The following is a 23,802-nucleotide window of genomic DNA, read 5'->3' as shown; positions in this document are numbered from 1 at the left end:
CACACCTGAGTGAGACAAGAGAGTCAAACAACCTGGGATAATTTGTGGATAAAAAAATCAAAGTTAAGATGCGGCAAAAAGCATTGCAGGTACTGGCTCCTGTAACTCTCAGGGATAAAAGAAATAACTGTCACAGGAACTAGGGTTGATACCCGAGGATGCCTATCTCCTGGTACCAGAACTGCTCCCAGCTTCATTTATGAACTGCCCACACATAGCTTTAATTCAGAGATGGTTCAAAATGTACAAAACTGTCTGAGTAGACATATTGCCTGGCTTTGCATGGATGGATGTGCTGCAATGCCACAGACTTCCAGAAAAACTCCCCAAAATATCTGTCTCCCACAGCTACCACTGCTCACAACCAGAGTCTAGCACTATTCCAACCTGTTCAGGCCATGATGGGCAATGCAGAGCAGTTTATTCCAGTCTGTCTTTTCACAGAAGAAGAGAAAGAAGAAGGGGAGAAGGGCGGAGAGAAGACAGACTGAGTCATCAGTACAAACAGCAGTTGAACCCCATGGGAGGGTTCTTGCTCTCCTGCTGAACCAAGCACGTGCTGCCTGGGGCTGCCCGGTGTCCTCACTGCTGGTGGGATTCACTGATGAGCCTCTGCAGCAGAGGAGTGGGTGAGCAGGGTAGCTGAGGAGAGAAGATGGTGGAGAGCATGGAGCAGCCCAGCTCAGCAACAACAGCCCTGTGGCATGTGAACCAATCTGCTGTGTCTGCTGGTGGTGCTAATGGTGCTTGACCCAGCAGGCTGGGCTCTTGGAGTGCCTCTGCTCCGCACTTTAACAGTCTCCAGCATTATCTGACAACTCAGACATGAAGAAGCCAAAATACGTGTCAAGTAATCTGGAAAACAGGTTCCCTGTGCAAACAGCAAGACTCAGGCAAAACACTGATTATCTCCACAGCAGAGATAGGGGGAGGGAGGCATTTGCTGTAAATCACAGCTTTGTTCTTTCTGCACCAGGAACATGTACAGATCCTCTTTGCCTGGTTCCCCGGACCCCAGACTACAAGAGCATTCTGGTATGTAAATAGATTCAGGCATTGCTATTCAGAGGCACAAAACTCCCAGCCAGCTCACTGACATCTGCCCCATCACGCCACCAAAGTTCCCAGCTGCCTTCCACCCCGTTGCCCAGACAGACCTTGCCTTTTGGCCGCTCCTTTCCAGCCTGTGAGAGGTCAGCCTCAGCTCCGGTGTTGTGACAGGCAGGTGAGGGGCTCATCGCAGGGGCTGCTTCCCTTAGTGGCCTTGCCCTGTTGACCCAACAGCCAATGCTCCATGTTGGCATCATCCTCATGTCATCCTCCTGCAGCCCCAGAGGAAAAGCACTGATGATGCCTGCTTTGGCAAGAAAGTGCCATAACCCTGAACCTGGCACAGCTCTGGGCTTCAAAACTACAGAGAACAGGTTGATCCTGGGATGGTGGTCACTGTGGGCCCTGTTGGAGGTGGGCAAAAGCTGGATGCAGAGGCAAGATGTCAGCATCAGAATGTACCTGAAAGCTAGGCAATGGAAAATGAGGAATTTCAGGGCTTGACTTTGAGGGCCACATATCTCTGCAACTTGGCCAGAGTAATGGTGTTGTGGAAATATGTTGGACAGTAATGCAGCCTCACTAGCGGGAAGCATCAGTGATGGACCCTCAGTCCTATCAGAAAAACAGTGTTGTCTCTGGCCAGAGTGATACAACCTAACCACAACAGCTTTCCTTTTCCGGCTCCCTCCTGGGCTCCATCCATCCCATGGGATTTGCCAGCAGATGGCAGGCAACCCCTGGCAGAGGTCCTCACCAGCCAGCCACAGAGGTCCTGGCCAGCCACACTTGGCTACTGAGCTCCTCAGTCCCATCTGAACAGCAGAAAGATCTCCTCTCAGCTCTCCTGCGCCTTCCCTATTCCTATATTTAAGGAAAAAGAGGTCCATTATCAAACACACCATGCCAACACCAAGGAGTAAACATATATTGCACCACAGACTTCATATTTGGGGCCCTGTACACAGGCCAACACAAACCACATTTACAAACCCCATCATAACACCATGGAGGCTGCTGGCAGAGAGACTTGCCAAGCAGAAAATGGCAACAGCTAGGGACAGGCATTTCATTTTCAAGCCTCAAGAAGCTGTTTGCAAAATCAAAGCCAGGATGCAACAGTTTTGCTCTGAAGCCTCCCAGTGAAACCAGTGACAAGTCTATTCTGAAAGGCTCTAGGAAAGGAGTTGGCTCAGACCTGTGCTGAAACTTTTTTGTGGATTATGTGAGAGTATTTAGCCAAACTCCTGTAGAGAAATGTGAATTTCACATTTGTATGTAGCTGTCTTAGGACGGAAAAACCCACAAAACAAACCTTAACTGATGAACAGCACCATCTTCCTAAAGAGCCACCCCTCTCCTGGCAGGGCTGCAAACCCCAGCTTTCCCAGGTTTATCAGGAGTTATGGCTGGTACTGGTGGTATGGTGCTGGCTCTGCGGTCTTTCAGCTCAACAGAGCAGTCCCAGCTCTGCAGGCTGCTGGGCTGGGCAGCAGAGATTCATGGCTCTTCCCCCTCCTCCAGCCTGCACCACATACTCTCATCAGCTGCCAAAGGGCGTCGTACATATCCTGTACATTATTCATACTCTGGCACCTGGGATGTGCAGTGCCTGGGCGCTCACAGCCTGAGGTGTTTCTCACTGCAGCTTTCCCTTTGCAGGTGCACATGGAAAAGCTCAGAGGAGTTCAGCATCTCTCAGTGGACCCAGCAGACCAGTGGATTTTTGCCCTCCCATTGGCATTGCCAGGAGCCAGCTGGCGTGTGAGGGGAGTGCTGAGCACAGCAGCCACCAGCCTGGCTGCCTCTGTCCTGTCCACACAAACACAGTGTTCAGGCTGGCACACTGTCAGTGCAGCTGAAGGTCTGCTCTCCTTTACAAGCATGGTGGGAGCTATGGCACAGCCCTCATGGGGCCAGCTCTGCCCACGCAGGGTGTGTGCTACCCCAGACCCCTCATCTTCCATACATGTTCCCCTGGGGGCTGCACCACCTCCTTCAAACCAAGAAAGCCATTACCCCTGCAGTGGTGCCTGCTGGGCTCTCCTACAAAGCTGGGGTTTTGGGGTTTGAGACAGTGACAACTCCACTGTCCTGATGCCTGAACTTGCTGCAGCCCAGCCGTAGGCAGCTGTACACCTTGTCTCCATGTGAGGGTCCTACACCTTTGGGCTAGCCATGACTCAGAGAGATTTCAGGCCCGCTGCTCCCAGGTTCAGGTTGCTTCTGGAGCTTTCAACAATCCTCCTGAGGCAGGGGACAGGGCTTGCACTTTGTGATGTACAGCTCCACAAAGCAGCTTCTGGTGAACATTGTCATAGTGCTGCTGTGAGCCACACCACAAACATCTCAGCTGGTGTGCCCCCAACTGAGGTTGTTGCCTTGGAGTTGTGCTCCCCTAAACAGCAGCATGAGATGATAATCCCATCTTCTGACTCCAAACCCTCTTCCCAAGCATCTCTTTGCACTTTATTATACAACAAGCAAGAAAACGTTAGCCTGTGTGTCTCTGGACAGTGGGTGGGAACCATGGTGAAGAGTATTGTGTCTCAGGGCTCTGTCTTGGGACCAGTGCTCTTCAATATCTTCATCATAGACAATGAGGTCGAGTGCACCTTCAGCAGATTTGCAGATGACACGAAGTTGAACAGTGTAATTGACACAACAGAAGGATGGGATGCCATCCAGAGGGACCTGGGCAAGCTTAAGAAGTAGACTCATGAGAACCTTGTGAAGTTCCTCAAGTGCATGTGCAAAGTGCTACACCTGGGTTGGGTCTACCCCACCCCAGATATGAGAACAGACTGGGAGAGAAACTCATTGAAAACAGCCCTGCAGAGAAGGATGAAAAGCAGGACATGAGCCAACAGTCATAGCATTATAGAATATGCTGAGTTGGAAGGAACTCATCAGGATCATGGAGTTCAACTCCTGTCCCTGCACAAGACACCCCAAGACTTACACTGTGTGTTGTCTAAACACTTCATGAACTCAAGCAAGCTTGTCCAGAAAAGTTGTGGCTGCCCCATCCCTAGAAGTGTTCAAAGCTAGATTAGATTTGGCCCTAAGCAACCTGGTCTAGTGCAAGGTGTCCCTGCCCATGACAGGGGGATTGGAACTAGATGATCTTTAAAGTCCTTTCCAACCCCAGCCATTCTCTATAGGTCTGTGATGACCACACCATCACTGAGGTCCAACAGCAGCGACTGTTGGAGGCTCATTGTACCCACCTACAAAGCAAGTAGGATAAGCATGCCGGTGTTCCAAAAGTCCAGTGGAGGAGTCAAAAAGGGGGTCCTGACCCCTCACCAGAGAGCCTTGTGTATAAAACAGAAGCTGTGAGAAACTCTTGCAGAATGGCACTTGCTCACAGTTCATAACATCCTAGTTCACATATCACAAAATCTTAGCATCATTTAGATTGAAAGAGAGCTTTAAGATCAGTAAGCCCAACTGTGAACCTACCACTGCCAAGTCCACCAAGCTGAGACAAAGTCAGCCAAGCCTGTTCCCTCCAGGCTGGCTGGGTCTGGCATGCACACACAGACACACACACGCATACGTGCACGTGGCTGTTAAAGCATGTTCTGGTGACAGAGAACTGTGATTCAAAAGAAAACAATGAAGCCACTCCCACCTGCCCATGTGAACATGACTCATGGGCTCAAAACCCAGCCAGATCCAAATCAACAGATCATAAATGAAATATAAAAGAATACCCCCGAGGCCTGGCAGCCTCCTCCACCTTTCTCCCCCTTCTAGGATGTCAGTCCCTCTAATGGATTCTGTCAGGGTTTGTTCAGATCCTCCCCAAATGACCCCATGCTCATTCCCTGACAGAATCTGCAAAGGGAAGCAAAAATACACATTTTCAAGAGTTTTTCCCAGAACAGGGTCCAGCTCTCACCCTGTTCTTACCAAGTGGGAAAGTCATTTGAGTCAGTGTAGTTTTTAGCTGGAAGCCTTCCTCCAAAGTAGCTGCTACTTGGGACTTTCGGGGGCAGCAGGTCAGGCTGCAGAGGGAGGAAGCCAAAATGATAATGCCAGTGGGGTGCTAAGTGTCCCTCTCTGCAGAGCACAAGGGGCAGCCAGTCCCCTCCTTGCCATCTAAGGCAGCAACTCATCTTGCAGCACCGCAACGCGATGCCAGAGACCCCCTTCCTGCTTCAGCTCCTCTGCTGCCTCCCCTCCCTCAACAGGACAAGGCTGCCTGCCCAGCAGATGATTTAAGGAGGTAGCAGATTCCTGCTGGCAGAGGGCTTGCATGAACCACTTCTTGCCTAGTCCAGGTAGGCTGTCAGGAGCCCTATATGAGCATGGCATTTTCAGACTTTCTTTTGCCTGCCATGGCCAAGGAATTTGAGATTCCATCAGACCATTCTTTTTGGCTTGCAGGTCAATGAGAAGCATTTACTCAGCAAGACTCATGTTCTCCAAGTAGATGGCCTAGATGATGCCTGCCATACTGCTGAACTCTCCCATGTAGGACTATTCTTTGCAGCCTCCTCAGTAGTCTCTCACAAGGCACACGATGGTTTAATATGTAAGAAAATTTGAAGACTATAATCCCAACAGGGATTGTGCTCTCAAATACATGCTGTCATATTACATATCCTGACAAACATCAGAGCTGTCAGACAACTCTCCAGGACAGCCAGGACCTAGACAGCACTGGCAGCAGAATATCCTTCGCAGCAGTAAAAGCAAAGTGAAACAAACCACCCAGGGGCTCTCTAAATACACCTTTTTTTTAATGCATCTAACGTTAGCCACAAAATGGTCTCTTCGGGTGCAGGCTGCCAGGTGGCTGGAGAAGAGAGGGTTTGTGTAGGACTGGGCAAAGCTGAGCCATGATACAAAAAGGGGCATTTTAGCTAAAGCTTACAGCAGCCCTAGCAGGTGAGAACAGGGCAGGGAAAAAAAGATTGGAGGGGATCAGACCTCCTGAAAATCCATCCAAATCCAGTGAACTGCCAGTTACTGTGAGACCCTCCTGTGGGACAGCATGTAAGCACAGCAGAACAAGGTCTGTGTCTGGGGCACTGCAGAGAAGTAGGAGAACACATCTCTAAAAACTTAAAGAAGTTCTACCCTCACCCACATGCGGGACTCGTCAGACTCTCCGAGAAACTTCAGGGCCTGAAACATGTTGGAAGATGGGTACTGCAGGCCCACTCCAGGGAGGCACATAACCACAGAGCTGGGCAATTCAGTGCATCACCCTTCCACAGTCAGGAGTGAGCTGGTCCTCACATGGCACCTTCCCCCTCTGCCTCTCCCACCTGGAGGCCTTGGGGAGCGGCGTGCGTGGGGGGAGAGGCAGTGCACAACATGCCCATCACTGTGCTGGCTGGCACCTCACTGCTGGCTCTAGTCTCTTTCACACTTCAGTGGCTCATGCTCCAGTTTGCAAGGGTGGGATTTGCCATGGGGGTCCAGGAGGTCTAGAGAGTTTTTCTGAAGCACCACGGTGTTCACAAAGTGTCCGGGAGAGCGGATCCCACAGCCAGACCCTCTCTGTGCCAGATGGCAGGGTGGCACACCAGCAGCGCTACCCTCCCCCAGCCTGCCCCAGGCGCTGCCGGCACCTTCCCAAGACGCCCACTGCTGCAATGTGTGCGGACAGCTTGCGTAAGGTGGAGGCTCCTGAGGGCTGGGTAATCTTTCTTCCCATCTCCACACGTGGGCTCCGTGTTGGATCTGCTCCACGATGGCATGTTGCATCCACCACCCCTCGTATCCGAGGGGACCTCTGTGCCCACCCCACTGCTTCCAGAGCCTCTCAGAGGATCAACTCAATAGCTCACACCCAGCCACAGTAGCAAACCTCCACATCAGACAGGTGCCACGGTCTGCGTAGGGGCTGAGAAATCTGTCCATGACACAAGCCACCTTCTCTTGCAGGAGGGACAGTTCTGGCCAGGAAGAGGTGGGTCTGGGTCAGGTAACTGCGTTCCCTGCCAGCAGATGCAGGGCTGGGAGCTGGTCTGGCACCCAGCTAAGGAAGCAATCATGTTACATGGGGGGGACATCTGGCCCTGAACATCCTAAGCTGTGGTACATGGTGTAAACCTGAACCCTGCCCTATGAATGCTCAGCACTGTTATATTTAGGATGCATAGCTATTCTGGCTACACGGGGTATCCTGTTTTCTCGGGGCATTTTTGGGAAACAAATTATTCCTTAGATCCACATTTGGATATGTGCGTGAGAGGAGCAAGGCATAGGAAACTTGCTTAAGTTTTTTCGTTTTGTTTTTGTTTGTTTTTTTTTTAATTTAAGAAGTGACAGTTACTATCAATGTCAACACAGTTTTATTGTCCATGCTGGCCTAAATAAACTTAGGACATACCCTAATGATTTAAATGAGCATACTCTTGGAATTCACCTCTCTGGCAAAACTGTGAATTCATCAAAGCAAAAGTGTGTTCTGTTTTGACATTCACATGTAGCATATTCAGAAACCATCCCTGCTCCCACAAAAGCAGGGAAAATTGCAACTCTCTTCCTGTGTCCCCTCCAGTGCCATGTCACGTGCACTGAAATCTCAGCCCACACAAGGACAAGACTGAATACTGCTATGATGCTCCTTTGATTTAATTTTCAAGGTAATGTGCAGACTACGCATAGTCACAGACCAGTGAAATGCTGGTCTCCCCACAGCCATGCACGGAACAGCCCGAAGGAGGTAGGTGGAATACAAATGGATTACCACATCTCTCATGCACGAGAAGTTGCAGTGATAAGACAGTCTTGGAATAGCACAACCACTGTGTATTAATAAAAGCATGACACACTACAACTGATATATGAGTTTGGCACGTTAGGTGGAAAGGAACATGCCTGGCTCTGATCTAGCTGGCAGGTCATTTCTTATGTCCTCCAGCACACATGATCCACTGACAAGTATTTCATAAGATTTACATTAACAAGTCACAGTTGAGCATTTTTCCACAGACAATATATGTAAATGTTATCATGGGAGATTGAGTTCCTGGGATTTGAAAGCGTACAGCCACTGCTCAAATATGATACATGTCACAATCTCAGATGACTCAAATACATTTAAACAGCTCTAATATCAGTCTGGATGATAAGAGAAGCTGCTCCATTCCTGCTTCCTAGAACTGACTGCCTCAAAGTCACAGGGGACTTCCAGCTTTCATCCAGCAGCAGCAAGATGCAGAAGCAACTCTTGATAATTCCCACTGGGACATACCCACCAGGGCATGTTATTAGATGTTCCCTTTGTTTCTTAAATGAGCAGGGATTTATTTTTATGCTTGCAAGCTACAAGAAAACTTTTAGATGCTTAAAGAAAAGTTCCATTATTACCAGGGGGAGTATTTTGAAACCACAAACTATGAAGATTTTCATGCATTTATGGGTGGGTAAAACCAAAGTCTGTAAACTTCTCAACATAAGCAAGTCAGTCTGCTCACTGTGTGCAGGGAATTTTGTAAAGGTGACTTGCCCCCATCAACTCTGTTAGGTATACTTTCTGCAGTTGTGATGCTATATTTACAAATATTTCTTTTCAAAAGCAAATGTTTCCCAAGAACTGCACTTACTATAAAATGCCACAGTTTGATCTGCCTCCTTGAATCTCCTCTGCTGCAGCGAAAGGAGGATATCAGCAAGGGAGAAGCCTGATCTCCTTTGGTTCTTCTTTGTTAGCAAGTTAATGTTCTGAGCTTTACCACCAAAACCAAACTATTGGAAACTGTCCTTCTTTCTTCTGTACTACTGCAAGAACAAGTCATACAATAAGTTGAAAACAGAAAATCTTAATTATACTTTTGCAAACTACTGATTCTACATCATATTAGAAAATGGCATGACCAACAACAGATGTTTTAGAACTGCACAGCCTAGCAATAATTATATGATCTGACAATTTACAATCATTTCATAGCACTGTCTATCAAACTGGGGGACCACAGGAGCCTTCTGCAGTAAGACTTTAAGCCTTTAATTTTGCACTTCTCTGGCTCACCTTTCAGCTAAGGAAGTATGTTTTCTTTAAAAGCTGATTGCTTTTCCATAAACCTGTGTGACCTGAACTTACAGGTTAAAGTTCAGTGCCCACTTGTGTAAATTGCAAGACTCTGAATTGACAACCGTGTCCCTGACCAGGTCAAGCATGCAGAGTTAGAGGTTATCTTTCCAGAGCAGAACTGTGCTGTGTTGCCCAGATAAGGGTAGAAAACATTTTTAACAATGCAAATGTTAAAAACATATATTTAAAAATATTTAAATTTCATTATGATTTGGAGAACTTCAGACACCTAAACTTGATAGCATTAAAACTTTGTTACAAAATCAAATGCTGCAAACTTTCTTTCCTATTTTTTCCCCCTAACATTGCGAGCAATTCCTATTTGTGGATATAGGGAAGAATCTTAACACTGTAGGCTCAAATGCAGGCCATGGAAAAGACATCTGAACCATACATCATTTGGCAGGACCTGATCCATAATTAAAACTTTGCTGCTGATAGCTATGAAGAAGTCCTTTCTTCAGTGCTTCACATATTGGTTTTTTATTACTTAATGACATGATTAGTCTTCTGGGATGGAAATCACATAAAATACATTACTGCTGCCTACAAGACCATATCCAAGAGTCAGTAGCAAATACCTGATTTTTAAAAATTCCTTATTTTAAAAAGTCATATTTAAAAAAAATACAGATCCTCCTTTCCTACTTTATTTATAACCTTTACTGCTAGTGTAAGCAAAGCAAAACTCCATTCTGGCAATGGACTGAGGCATAGGTAACCTTTCTATAATGACTTGAAATACCAGTTGGACGTTTCACACAACTTCTTACTGAATATCATCAAAAGACATTTTAGCCAAAGGAATGTATGGCTGAATATTTCGTTCAACACATGCAATGTCCACGCAGAAGTTACATACCCTCACATTGTGTGTACTGTCCAAGATACTTCGAAGAACACAAAACAAAATAATCACAGAAATGGCCTGTTACAGTCCTTAAAATACACTTACCAGTTCGTCAGTACACAAAGCTGGAAAAAACTGATCCTACAGAAGTATTCCAAGGCAAGCACATTATATAAAAATTATAGGTAGGTTGGTATTACTTTCAGACTTATAATAATAACAATAACAATTTTTTAACCACCTACTCTAGATTAACTTGGATATCTGTTACATAAGTGCAGTACTCCCCCAGCAATTTCAGCAGCTCAGCTATGACTGTACACACCTTTCATAAACTTGGTTGGTGGTTTTAATCTACCTCAAACAAGTGTTGCTCTAATAAATATTTCTTGCAAATGAAAAAATCATTGTAGTAGTTATGCAATATTATTTTTCTACATTACTGTAAAACCACCAAAATAAACCAAAGCTTCTGTGTTTTTTTTTCTGTGATCATAAACATGGACATGAAGCTCTCTGGGTAAAAAAAGCAAGACCTACCTGTTAAAAAAACATTACAGGTAAACCACCATTAACCTTTGCTGGCTATTGGAACAACGCTAGCTCATGTTCTGTGATTAGCCAGAAGAAATTGATACTTGGCACCAATATGATGTCTTACAGAAACAGCACATGGGAAGTGAGAACACTACTATTGTGTACTGTCCAGCAGTAAGACCCCATGATAATAAAGTGATTGTTATTCATATTACAGAGTGCTGCAAGCCCCAGTCATTAAGCTACTGTATCAGAACAAAATGACTGTTCTTGTCACAAGGAGCTTGCGAGGGGCATACAGGGAGGTGAGAGATGGGTGCAGACAGACTGGAGGGCATAATGAAACACTGGGACAGTTTTCTTTAACACAACAGGGACGACTCATTGTGCACCAGTAGTTTAAAATACCAAACTTCTGTAGACATTGAAGCCAAAGGGTTTTAAGGAGGGATGTAGAAGACACCTAAGAAGGAATTTTCCAGAAATTTATGCTTATTTAGAAATCTAGAACAGGGGATGTGACTTGGTGGCACAATCAGAGCAGGAGATAACTTATACAACTTCTTGATTTGAGTAAGAGGGATGGCATAACAGCAGGCTTTGGCAGTGATGTGCAAGTGAAGAGAGAAGCTTCACAACTAATGCAACAGAGATGGCAGAGCCAGGGCAGTAACACAAAGCAGAAAGCAACAAGTCAAAGCAAGAGACTAATATAAACAACCTACTCTGCAACTTTCTCAATGGCTGTGAAATCTAAGCTGTTTAGCTGTCAAAGACAGAAAAAGGGACTACACTGTAATTCAGATCAGTATGATCAAGCTGGATTAGACTGTAAATTGCATGACAAGGTAGAAAAAAACAGAGAGAGAGATATGCTATAGAAGAACGAAGATTGAGACAGAGCCAACATAAGAGGTTTTAAGAACATCCAAGTCAAAGCTGTTGACTAAGCACAATCTCTTAACAAAAAAAAGAGGACAGCAGAAACAGAAACTACGATGGTTATAGAGCTGGGAATGCTCAATTGCACTGAGGCTGAAGCAACAGCTCAATCTTGAGGTGTAAGAAACATAGACTAAGTTTTTTGGCAAAAGGCCACTCCTACTCTCACCCTTATGCAAAAAGCACATCAGAAACTAAAGCCTTTTAACACGATTGGTAGTGCAAGTACCCAGGCAACTATTACGGAGAAGACAAGTGGGATTTTTGGAAGGAATTAGCTATCCATCCATGAAACAACAGTTAGATGGAACAGAAACAGAGATTAGCAAAGCACACAAAACCCCACTTTGAAAACCCACCAACATGCTCTAGCTCGTGCTTTCCATGTTGCCACCTGACATCTTGAAATGCTCCAGGGTTCAGCAGGAGGAAAAGGCACGAGGGCATTTATCTTCAGAATGCAGTAGATCAGCTTTTTTTCAGAAGATACATCTAAAGCACTGTCATGCAAGTAATAATGAATCTCAACAGTGGGCATCAGCACAGCATGCCAGAATTTTGTAAGCACAGAACAAAACATAAGAGAACCACTCCATTGATTCTGCTTTCCATAAGCTTTCATTCTATTTTGATAGACACATACCCTTGAATATCCTCATGGACATTTTAAAAGCTGTAATTTCAACTCTGAGGTTTTGCAAGCTTTGTTTTGTGTGGTGTATGATATCATCAACATTCTGAATGTAATTACAACTGCAATTTCGTAGGCTGTATTTTTTCTCTTGGTAGCCCAAAGCTGACATTTACAAAAACTTTTCTGCACACTTATTTGATTTGAACTTTTTATTATTATTACAAATGTATATTATTTTATTAAAAAAATTCACACTGAAGCAAAGTCAATTCCATTTCATTACAACCAAGAATATAAAATAAATGCAATGAACTCATAGCTTAGTTTTAACAGTCATTTCAAGAGTGACATCAGGACAACTTAAAAGCAGTAAACTCTCAACTCTAGAATGAGAAACAAGTATTTTGCTTTGTGGTTTTGCTAGCCCACTGGCATGGGCACTGCTGAATGTGGCCACCACAGATCTAGAGTGGCAAAGTTTTGTGGCAGCATGAGGTGCATACACAATAATTTCCAATGGAAACTACAAAAATGAAAGATGTGTGCATGAAATTATTAGAAAAAAAAAACTGAATAGAGACAGGCACACTTCCACAAATAGTAAACATGGGAATATACAACTAGAACAATTTGAAAAGTTACTACCTTACATATATAAAAAGTTCTTTAAATTGCTGTTAAAAAGGACATGTTCTGTCCAGATTTTGTGTAATACTTTTTAGTGTCTACACAAGACAAATTTTTAAAAAAATTAAATAGCATTAATTTACTACTAAATATTTAGAAGATAACAGTGCATTAAGGACTTTTTTCATATAGTAATACACATCGCTTCTGTCTGGCGACATTTTTAGAAGATTACGTATGGCCTTATGTACAATACATTTATTTAATCCTAAAACAATTCTTTGCTTAATGGTGTTAAAGTACCATTCCTGAAGATTATGAAGGGGAACTAAGCTTATTATGTTTATATAAAATATTATACATATTTGAACACTTCTAGCTTCCCGCCACCCCTCCCGCTACGAATGCTCTTCCCTCCCCCTCCCCAGATACAGTGTCACAGATACAGTGCAGGACTCGCAGCTTCCCCTATATTTCTCCTTCATTGTGCAGTTTGTGCTACATAAACTTCACCAACATGGACCAGGCTGCTCATCCTATTCATTCCCCACGTGTTTGTTTCCTCTGAGCCACAATGGGAAAAGCTGTACCCAGCAGCCTGCTCTCCCACCAGGATGGAGAAGACAGCTCTGCCCGTGTCACCTGCATCTCTCAGCACAGGTGTGAAACACTTTGGTGAGGGTCTAAGGGTTATGGGCAGAGATAGAGCTATGAGTAATAACGAAACTGCGCAGGCAAAAAAATAACAAAAATGACATGGTCCTGGTTTCCCATGACAAACTGCACGATTCGCTTTTGAAAGCGGAACATTTTTACCTCATGGGATGACCCCTAGACAGCAACGCTTCTTCCACTGTGATGGCCACTGACCTCGGCAGCATGCATCAAGCTCCCAAGAAAAAGAGAATTATTTCACCACCAGGAAGGAACTACAAGAGTGTGCAGAGCCTATGTTTTGCAGCCAGCTCTTTTGCTTTTATTCACTCTCCTCCCAGTGGTGAGTTTGAAGGAACAGAGGATTCATGTGTGCACACAAAAGCTAGAGAGAGGAGCAGCATGTGGTCATCTACCAGACCTAACCAAGGCAGAAACACCAGTGCAGCTTAGAGAGAGGTCGTGGCAGTCACTTTAGAAGCTGGAAGCTCGCTCAATTAAAGCACCTTACATTGCTGTGAAGTTTCACACTCTACATAGAGATTAATCTACACCATGATTTTGCCTTATTGGCACAAGAGCCCACCTTAATTAACCATATGGTTCCCTGCCACTTCCTGATCTTGTGTGAATTTTGATGACCAGCTGCAGGTCACAGTAGGGAATAGAAATGTTACATTACTGTAGTAGAAAAGACAAAAGAATTTTGAGGTAAGAGAAAGATGAAAAAAACAGAAGGGGACAAAAAGATTAATTTCCAGAAACGTGACACTCAAGTCAAATGTTAATTTATGGCATTGGCCAAATATCCATTAGCTCAAAAGTACCTCATATTAACATCAGTAAGAGGTGAGACAGAAAGCAAGTAAACCCTCAGGCTCAGTGAAATAAAGGAACAATTAAAATCTGTTCTTACAAACAGGCTACTAGGGCATGTATAAAATGGAGCATTTCAAGGGTTACACATTGAAAGTATCCTTTGGGAGATTATTTTTCCCCAGAAATAAGGTTTTCCTTTCAATTGCTTCATTTCATTTTTCACCACCTTCTTACTCATTTGATGACAAAAGCAGGTTTTAGTTGCTTTTCCAGAGCAGCTGGGTGTTGTCAAAACCACATGATGGTAAGTATAGCCAAAACAAGCCAACTGCTCACAAAAGGTACGAAAAGAGCACAAGTTTGAGGAGGAAGGGGGCAGTAAAGGTGATTGGGAGATGAAACCCAGTAGAAACTTGTACGTGACTAGCTGTGATGAATAGCATTCTCCTCAGAGCAAACAGATTTATTCACAGAATCACAGAATATGCCAAATTGGAAGGGACCCACATGGGTCATCAAGTCCAACTCTTAGCCTTGCACAGGACTATCCCCAAGAGTCACACCATGTGCCTGAGAGTATTGTCCAAACGCTTCTTGAACTCTGTCAGACTTGGTGCTGTGACCTTTTCCTTGCAGAGCCTGTTGCAGTGCCCAACCACTCTCCAGGTGAAGAACCTTTTTGTAATAGCCAACCTAAACCTCCCTGACACAACTTCAGGCCATTCCCTCGGGTCCTGTCACTGGTCACCACAGGAAAGAGATCAGTGCCTGACCCTCTTCTTGCTACATCTGATCACAACTTCAGTGTGAACGTGTATGGGTGTACAGGTTTTTTTGTGTGGACACAGGACAGAAGAGAACACAGTGCAGCATAAAAATCTGTATTGTTAACCATTTACACATAAACTTCTCTCACTTTACCTCTTCTCTGGACACCAGTTGTAGAAGCTCACTGGTGTTACGTTGCCAGTATCTTTTTAAATGCATTTTTCTAGGTTTTCTGCAACTAGAATCAGCCTTATTTCTGAAGGCTGAAGGAAAAACGAAGTTGTCCCAAATTACACGTTGTGTGTCTCTGAATAACTGTGGTTCCAGAAGTTGGACAATAATCCCCTGATTATGCTTCTAAACTCTTGCTTAATTACTGGGGATTTTCTGCCAGCTACCCATCCACTTGCAGTCCCTTAGGCACAATCAAAACATGTTTGCTCTAGGGAAAAGGAAACATTTCAGTGCAATCAAGCGCATCTGGTGTAACTAATCTGGTTAATCACAGCAATGTGAGGGACATAGAATATGCACTATAAACATGAAAAAGGAACAGTTTTCAACATGCTTTTCAAACTGCACAATAATTTCTCTTAATTATTAATTCTAACGTAAAATGATTAAATGCATTTGTTTTAGCAAGTCTTAGTATTTCTGTCACCTTTAAATTTCGAGAACTGACTCAGGAATGCGAAAGAAAGCTAAATTTATAGAACTCTCACATACATTAATCAGCTGCTTAAGAGAAAAACAAGCGCATCATCCACATTCCTACTGAGACTCGAGGGCAGTAAATACATTTTCCTGACTATTTTGGTGTCCAGCCTGGGAAGACATTCCATTCTTCTGTTCCAACAGATCCTGAAAGCATCTCCTTTTTATGTGACTGTCCTGGTTTCATTTGAAATAACACTTAATTTAAAACTAGTCAGAGCATGATCACTGTGATTTCAAGAATTCAATGTGAATGAGTTAAGAAATATCAGCAATCTTCTGTTTGGCGTTCAGTCCAGTAGCATGAAGCATATTTGTCGCTGCAGAGACTTGGGTGGTTTTTTTTTCTTCTTTCCTTTTTTCATTTTATTAATTTTTTAAATTTTTTATTTTTAACTTTGCCTGAAAACTAGACTAATAAAAACAGAATAGTAAAATACTCTGGAACAGTAAAATTTTGCTGTTCTTGACATCCATGAGCAAAACAGTAATATCCTGTGAAAATAACATAGTGCTTTAAAAAGGTGCAATATACCTGTATAGCTAAACTGGTTTGCCTAGTATAAAACTAACTATATACAAGCTTGAAAGCCTGGGAGTTCAAGATTTTCAAACTTTAAAATCCCATTAAAGAGATTGAAAAGACAGATTTATGGCAATCACTACAGCATAAGGAAGGTGCACCAGGAATCCTTCAAAATTCCAAAGGTTAAAGAAATTAAGTGCTGGGTTCAGATCAGAAGGGTTCATTAGAGTAACCACAATGGAGCACATGCAAGGGCAGGGAGGAAGGAAAACTTCACAAGAATCTCCTTTATGGCAATAAAGGGATGGGGTGGGGGAAGTCTTCAGTGAGTGAAGTTTTCCTTTTGTCATCATGAACTTTAATTCTGCATTATAGTTTGTATTTTTGGTCTTCTCATCATTATGAACTTCATATTGCTGGAGTCTTCTGGCTTTTAGTCCATTCCTTTCTGAGTGCAGCCTGTCAGGCCTCTCAGTACCTATGAGACTGATGAGATTGGTGATACTGAGAGCTCTGCTGAGATGATGTGGAATAGCCCATTGTACTCTGGGACTGAGAAGATCCCTGAATGTTGCTTTGGTAACTCAGGCGTGAGCTGGAGTGCTGCAGGAAAAAAAAAGAAAGGGATCAAGGGAATGAAAACCAGGCTGTTAGGACTACGCAGCTCAGGAAGCTTTGAACCCTTCTGAAGGTCATTAAAACACAATTGTTGGAGAAGCTGACTAAAGAGTGCTACTATTTAGAGTCCCATAAAACAAGTAATCATTCTGATCTGCAATCAGCCCTAACACAGCACACAAAATACACAAGGTATTGGCAGACACCTAGAAGTACAACAGGCACACACCCATTTTCTGAAGGAAAAATACACAAGACACAAGAGCAGACTCCCTTTCAAAATTCATCTGTTTCATACAATTATTTCTGTCATTATTGTAATTGCTATAAATGAAAAAACAAACTGCTAAGGCCATAAATACCCTTCTCAGGATCCATAATACTAAATGTTATAGAGAAACATTTTATTCTTTTCTGAGAAAAAGACAACCATGACCTTAGAGTTACTCAATTTATCTAAATGAAAAATTGTCCACTAAGAAAAAATAATATCATTTTAGGTGAGTCTTTCAACCTGCTGCCTTATCTACTGGAAACGAGGACAACTGCTTAAAGTTGGGCATGGGTATGTACGATAACCTAACATTCATTTTCCTAAATGTTCTTCTCTTCCCCTCCACAGTCTGGGATGTCAGCTCAGTGGATCTCAACCTCAGCAAGAAAAATTCATGGACTGTTTGCAACCTCCAGCCTGATGAATTTGCTCTTTCATTATCACATCCATTCCCTGCCCAGAATTAATAGTGAGCTGCCCAATAATGCAAGTTGCAAAATCACTTGGCATGAGAAGTACTGCTCAGTGGACAGGAGACTCTCCAGCAAGATAAACCCCACCCCAGTCCACATGAAAGGAGAGTCTACAACCCCCCAAATTTGCAGTCAGCAAACAGTTTTGTTTCCAGCCAAGTTAAGCAAGGGTTCAGGCAGTCATTCAATAGAGTTTTGTTCACTGTCTAGTTGGTGGTTCTACTATGTCCAAGGGTCATCAACAGGCCTGTGGCCAACAGCAATCATCTAGGAAAAGTGTTAAGAGCGTAACACTGTGATTAAATATCAGCATTATGAGTTCCAGAAAGGCCCTGGAGAAGTCTGAGTTCTCAACAGAAATCCCATGGAGACACTCAGTCTGTAAGAACACCACATCCTCCACAGACCAAGAATCTGCTTGGTGAAGGCAGTCAGTGGTCTCATCTAACCACTGGACCCCAAGCAGGAAAGCTGTGAAAGCCTCCTAACAACTTTTCAGCTGGATGATGAAAGAGCAGAATCCTAAAGTTCAGGCAGTCTAAAACAGTTCTGCCCTTTGTTTCTGTACATGGTTTTATAATTTCAATTTTACATAAACTGTAAAACATACTAAATCCTAAAAACATCACATAACTTTTTCTGTGTTCTAACATAGGAATATGAAGGTTGCTTTCAAGGTGAAGCACAGTGAGGCTACAGTGAGAGAGAGAGGTAACAGTCCCATACTGGAGACCCGTGTATATCAATATAATACCAGTATAACTAATAGTTGTACCAAGTAACTTCACTTGTTTGTAAGGGTCAGTTTTGGAGGCAACAGCTCAGTACTCCAGTTTTGGAAGAGACGTGTCCCAGCAGCACATATGTTGTTAATAACCAGATTATTCTTGGCTTATTTAGTTAGGTAGTTAACAGAGTGTCTAAAACCTGAAATTTTTCTCTAAATTCCAAAAGTTTTTTCAATTTCTAATGGGAAAAAAAAAGATCTTTTATAAATGGTATGATTTTATAGGAGCTTATTCTGGATGAAAAGCATCAGCTCACCCTGCTAAGCAGAACACCCAGGGTCACAAAAGGAATGCTCAGTAAAATTCAACAAGTAATTTGCACTGTCATTTGTGGAAGCAACATATACTGAGGTTGGTGAACTGCAAGAAAACTTCAATGGAGACTTCAGATCACAAGCTAAATGAAACTCAAAGCAAAGGGAATCTTCTTCCTACTCCTGAATAAGATATGCTGGAGTAAAATTAATGCCATAAGACTACAAGAATGCATTAACTTGCCCATGCTTATTTTTGTTCCACATAAGAGAATTTGTTTTTAACAAAGTCAAACTTGGACAAATTGCAGACATTCCTTTCTGGAACAGAAGACAGTCAGCTAGAATTTAAGGGCAGAAAGCCAAACACAAATATAAAAATGGATAATCAGACCATACAATTTAGTGAGCGATGTAAAGAAAACATACAGATCATGATTTTGATGCCTGTGCTGTTCAAGTTTAGATGGAAAGCATCATAGAGGGTAAAAAAAAAAAATCTATCTGGAAAAAAAATATTTAGACTCTTAGCAACTTGTAAGGGGGAAGTTTGCCAACAATTCAGAGAGCTGGATAAGAATTCTATAATGGATATCATCAAATGCAGCACACCAGTCCTCAAAGTACAGACCAAAACAGACCAGCCATAAATACTGTGTATTCAGACAGCTGCAGTGATCTGTCCAGGCCTCAAGCCTGTCTGGAACTTTTCAAAAAAGAAACCTAGTTGTCTTTACCCTTAAATTGCCCTCAATGCCTTCACGATCATTTGTAATTAAAAGAGTCAAACAGAAATGGGAGAAAAATGTCTGGCACTGAGAAATCAATTGTCTGTGGAGAAGGTCTGGAGGGCTAAGTCAAGGCAACTCCAGAGCTTGGTGCTTTGAAAGTTACTTACTTTAAGTTTAAAGCAGCCTGAAAAGACTGTTCTCCAAGGTGGGATTCTCTCAGAGGCTAGTAGCAGAGTCTCTAGCATCATTTAAAATCTACCTTTAATATCTACCTTTTTCTTATTCTGCTTTCAACTCATTACTGTTCCAGCAAGCATAAACTCAAAAGTACTGAAGATCCTGGTAAGTTCAATGCCTTCTATACTTAGTGTAAGCCACTTCTTCAGTGGAAAATATAATTCTAGTAAGCAAAGACAAATATGTAAACCCAAAAATAATTCAGTGATACTGCTTTTACTTATGAATGCTACTGTACTAGAAGACATGAAATCTATTCAATTTTGGTCCCATTAGAAACAATGCATGTCTTTGCATTCTACTTCAGCATGAATCATACAGATGAACCAAAACAACATTCCTGTGTTAGCATGCATTTTTCCTTTAACATTAGAAGCAGACTTAGAAAGATACCAGAATAAACTACAGAACCACTTCATACATGTGATAATATGAGGTAAAATGACACAGGAATGAAATGCGAGAGCTTAGTTCTAATTTTACTTCTGCTTCTCGGGATCTTCTCAGATCTGCTCCTCACACAGGATTTAATATTGCCAAGACTCAAGTTCATCCTGAACTTGATGCAATGCAGCATTTACATCCACTGGCTTCAGTAAGATTACTCTCAAACATGAAGTTAAGCAAATATTTAAGTGCTTTCCTGAAATGGAAAGCAGGGTGCAGTAGATACAACTTAAAGTGGTATTGTATTGAAAATTACAGAACAAAACTTTTTAACTTAAACCCAACATTTTAATATAATATATCACAGCATGCCTGCTCAGGTTACATGAAAAATTCATTAAAACATGACGTGTTCTTGCAGTGGGCAAGGGGGAAAAATGATGTTTTGGCCTTGCAGCATCAGAAGCAGCAAAATTTCAAGAGGTACCTGATAATCTGAAGGCATGACAGGCCCGCCTGAGTTAGCGCCTGAAGGCCCTATGCGTGGTTTCTTGTTGGGAGGCACCTGGTTGAGGCTGGAGTCCTGGCTGTGCTGGAGCCCCGCACCTGCACCCCCTCCGCCCGCGCCAGCGCCTCCGGCCGTCCCGTTGGTCTGGGTGCTGTTCTGCTGCTGCGGCTGCGGCTGCTGCGGTGCTGCCTGCGGCTGCTGCTGAGGTGCTGTCTGCTGCTGATGCTGATTCTGCTGCTGTTGATTCTAAGGGAAGAAGAGACACAACATGGTCACTTGCTCTAAGCTGGGTTTGTGAACTTGACAGAGTTGCCAACCCAGGCCTGCCTGCTCCAGGAGAAAATACAGCAAGGCCGACTGTTGGGAGAAGTTTGTTCTCAGTACACTCTTGCACACCTTGTGGGGGTATCCCATTTGTGACTGGTTTTCTTCTTTAACGAAGAGAGTTGGACTTAAACTGGAAAGACAGTCTAGTGCCTCCTACAGCTAGCCAAGTGCTCAGAGGACAGAAGGAACCATTTATAAAGCAGTAATCATCTAACAAACTAAATCAAAACTCCAAAAATTTCTCTAGTGCTCAGCGGCAGACACGGTGAACCACAGCAAATTATTCTAAGAGCTTCAACAGCCTTGTTCACTCAGAATCAAAACCATTTTTCAAACTTTCACATCATAATAACTCGAAGAAGCATTACTGCCAGAAAGGTAAGCAAATTGAGACCAGAGAAATTATATAATTTCTTCTAGGTTGCAAGGAAATTCTGTGCAAAACCAGAAACAGGTTTCATTACTGTGCTTTTAAGCACCTTGCAAAGAGTCCTATAGTGGAAATAGGGTCCAGCATGGTGCACCAGGCATAGGGTCAGAAAAGTAGCATAAAAGTGAAAATAGCATAAAAGTGAAAACCAGAGATAAGTAGTTGAAGACAAAAGAGGAGGAAACAGCTGGAGAAGAATTTGGTAAGGGCAGGAGAAGACTAGCAAAGGGAGGGAAGCCAGATAATTAAGATGACACTGGGACCTAGTAGGAGGAGAGGCAGAAAAAAGCGCCACAAAAGGGAGAAACAAGGTTAAGAAGGAGAACACAAGAGCAAAAGATCTTGTACGCTTCTGGTTTCAGAGGGCTACAGACTTAAAAGAGTATTAGGGAAGTGGAAGGAAGGTCAGAAAGAGCAACCCTGCCCTCCATGGTTAGACAGTTCTGGGAAAGACCACCCATTCACCTGCTTTTGAGCACCAGGGATGGTTCCTCCATCAGAGCACTAAAGCACATAGGAAAATTGCAAAGAAAAGCAATTTCACTCCAAATGTGAGATTTGTCAATTGGTTATCATAGAAAAAACCTACAACTGACATGGCTTGAACTGAAAAGCCTTATTACCCTTCCCCCAGTATACTGTAGGGAACATTCCAGGATAGTATTTTTTTCCTAGAATATCTGCTTATATAAAAATTCAAGCATGGTAGTCTTTTATAAAACCCTGACTTTATTAGTTTCCCAGAAATCATGACAACCAGTTGCCACTAGGAGAAAATTCTTGATGCCCCAATCATCAAGATGCACTTAATTACCTCAGATAAAGGACACAAAAGATCTGTATCTAAGCCATTCATCACAATGGTCTCCCAAGATACATTCAGATGAAATTTGCAATGATGTATTCACTAAGATTACAAAGAAGCCTTGCATCTTCAAGGACTTCAAGATGGCTTGCAATTCCATTTCACATTCAGCAAAACTAATAATGTATCCTCCTGCCTGCAGTCCTCAAATCCCATCTCAGTCAGATTCTGTATCCTGTGAAATTTAGACTTCAATAATTTAAAAAGTTAATCAAACTAGCTTGTAAAAAATCTATTAAGAAGCAATTAATCTTTTCATAATGATTTGAGCTTCACTTACACAAAAATCAATAACTAAGGCAGTATTCGTGCTAGAATTGCCTAATTTGTGTTTTCATAGGGGTGTTTGGATGCAAGTTGAGGTTGTTGCTACTGTGTGAGCTGAAAAGCTGCAATTTTGTTATGTGTAAACAAATACTGCAGGAACACTCATAATTAAAGACAAGAGTTTGTTGAGGTCCCAAGTTTTGCGCTTTGGATTTTGGCACAAAATTTACTTGATTAGCCTGAGCTTGCTCTTCTGTGGACCTGCTCTGTCAGACTACAGCTGAGGTCTAGTTGCACCACATTACTGCACAAAAATGGCTTACACCAGCAAAGACACTGTCCTCGGGTCAGTCTGGTTCATGGTGGTTCCTAAATGAATAAACTTATAAAAGGCCTACAGTTAACAACATATTGACACCTGTTACCTCCCAGGCACAAATTACCAAAATCAAATTTTGGTTCTACCTACAAAAAAAACTCAGCAGAAACTTGCCTAACAGAATTTGAATGAGAAGAGAATAGTTTCCCTTTGTGCTACAAACCCTCATTTTAGCTTTGCTGACTAACGATTATGCATTTTGAAGAATGGATGCTTATGTTAAATGTTATTCAATTCAGATTCAAGTTCCAAATAAACAAACACAGAGAACTTCTCCTGGTTTCCAAAGGACTATACAGATGTTTATGGTTTTAAAACAAAGCAAAAACAAAGCAGTATATAAAAAAAAAAACCCTTTCATTTACAATAACATCATAAAGCAACAAAACATGGTACACATTTAACTTCCAGAATATCCTTTACCTCCACATTGTCTACACTGTGGGAACACATTCAATGAGTAACGTGTGACTTATATTACTCAACCGATCTGAAAAAAGTTTAATTTGGAGTGTGCATAAATACGTGACCGTCATCAACAACCTGAAAGACCATTTATATATTGGCTGTTTTGAATATAAATATGCCATTGACATCAGCCCCCAAAGCACTCCAGGAAAAAGGTATTTACTTTTAAGTACACTGACTTGAAAGTAAAAAAACAGAGTAATCTTAATTCATAAGGTTTCTTCTTGTTTGTGAAGCTGTGAGAGCCGAAGCAGAACTCGTAACTACATTACAATCAAATCACTATTATGACTTCCATTTTATTTTTGTTTAAGGGTCTGTTTCCTCTTTTTGAAAAAACTATCTGGACACAACAATCATGGATGTTACCACTTGCTCTCAGTACAGAAGAACTGCAGTATCAGTTCTGAACACAAAATTTGCTCTCTGAAATGCATTTTTAAACTCAGCTTGTTTGTCACATTATGCAGAAAAACGAAAACAGAAGATGCACATAGTCCAACGGTTTCTCCAAAAGACAACAGTCCTTCTCACATAGTCCTCGGATAATTACAGTTCAAGACTGTTCTCTTCACATTTTGTTAGCTATACTGTTGGTGTCTCACTGTACACTGTT

At 42.7% G+C, this 23,802-nt stretch overlaps 1 protein-coding gene and 2 long non-coding RNA genes across 4 annotated transcripts in view; 1 reads left to right on the top strand and 2 right to left on the bottom strand.

Annotated features, from left to right (window-relative positions):
- Positions 1–1,170: 1,170 nt before the first annotated feature.
- On the bottom strand, positions 1,171–3,311 carry LOC135411751 (uncharacterized). The gene is made up of 3 exons (XR_010429281.1): positions 3,070–3,311; positions 1,808–1,914; positions 1,171–1,322 (listed from the first exon to the last, which is right to left on the bottom strand). It is a non-coding gene; the product is annotated as an uncharacterized LOC135411751 (long non-coding RNA).
- A 98-nt stretch (positions 3,312–3,409) lies between these two features.
- LOC135411752 (uncharacterized) lies at positions 3,410–5,769 on the top strand. The gene is made up of 2 exons (XR_010429282.1): positions 3,410–3,543; positions 5,446–5,769. It is a non-coding gene; the product is annotated as an uncharacterized LOC135411752 (long non-coding RNA).
- A 6,494-nt stretch (positions 5,770–12,263) lies between these two features.
- CDK19 (cyclin dependent kinase 19) overlaps positions 12,264–23,802 on the bottom strand; it is a 115,561-nt gene continuing 104,022 nt past the window's right edge. For both annotated transcript variants that reach the window (XM_064649759.1, XM_064649758.1), the window contains exons 12-13: positions 20,430–20,696; positions 12,264–16,783 (exon numbers count right to left, since the gene is read on the bottom strand). In XM_064649759.1, the coding sequence (XP_064505829.1) occupies positions 16,652–16,783; positions 20,430–20,696 (399 nt within the window). In that variant the 3' untranslated portion in view covers positions 12,264–16,651. The remainder of the gene's footprint in view (positions 16,784–20,429; positions 20,697–23,802) is intronic.

This window comes from Pseudopipra pipra, chromosome 3, assembly GCF_036250125.1.
Source record: "Pseudopipra pipra isolate bDixPip1 chromosome 3, bDixPip1.hap1, whole genome shotgun sequence".
In the NCBI taxonomy this organism is placed as follows: Eukaryota; Metazoa; Chordata; class Aves; order Passeriformes; family Pipridae; genus Pseudopipra; species Pseudopipra pipra.
The sequence above is the reverse complement of the archived record's forward strand: the minus strand, read 5'-3'. Positions and strand labels throughout refer to the sequence as shown.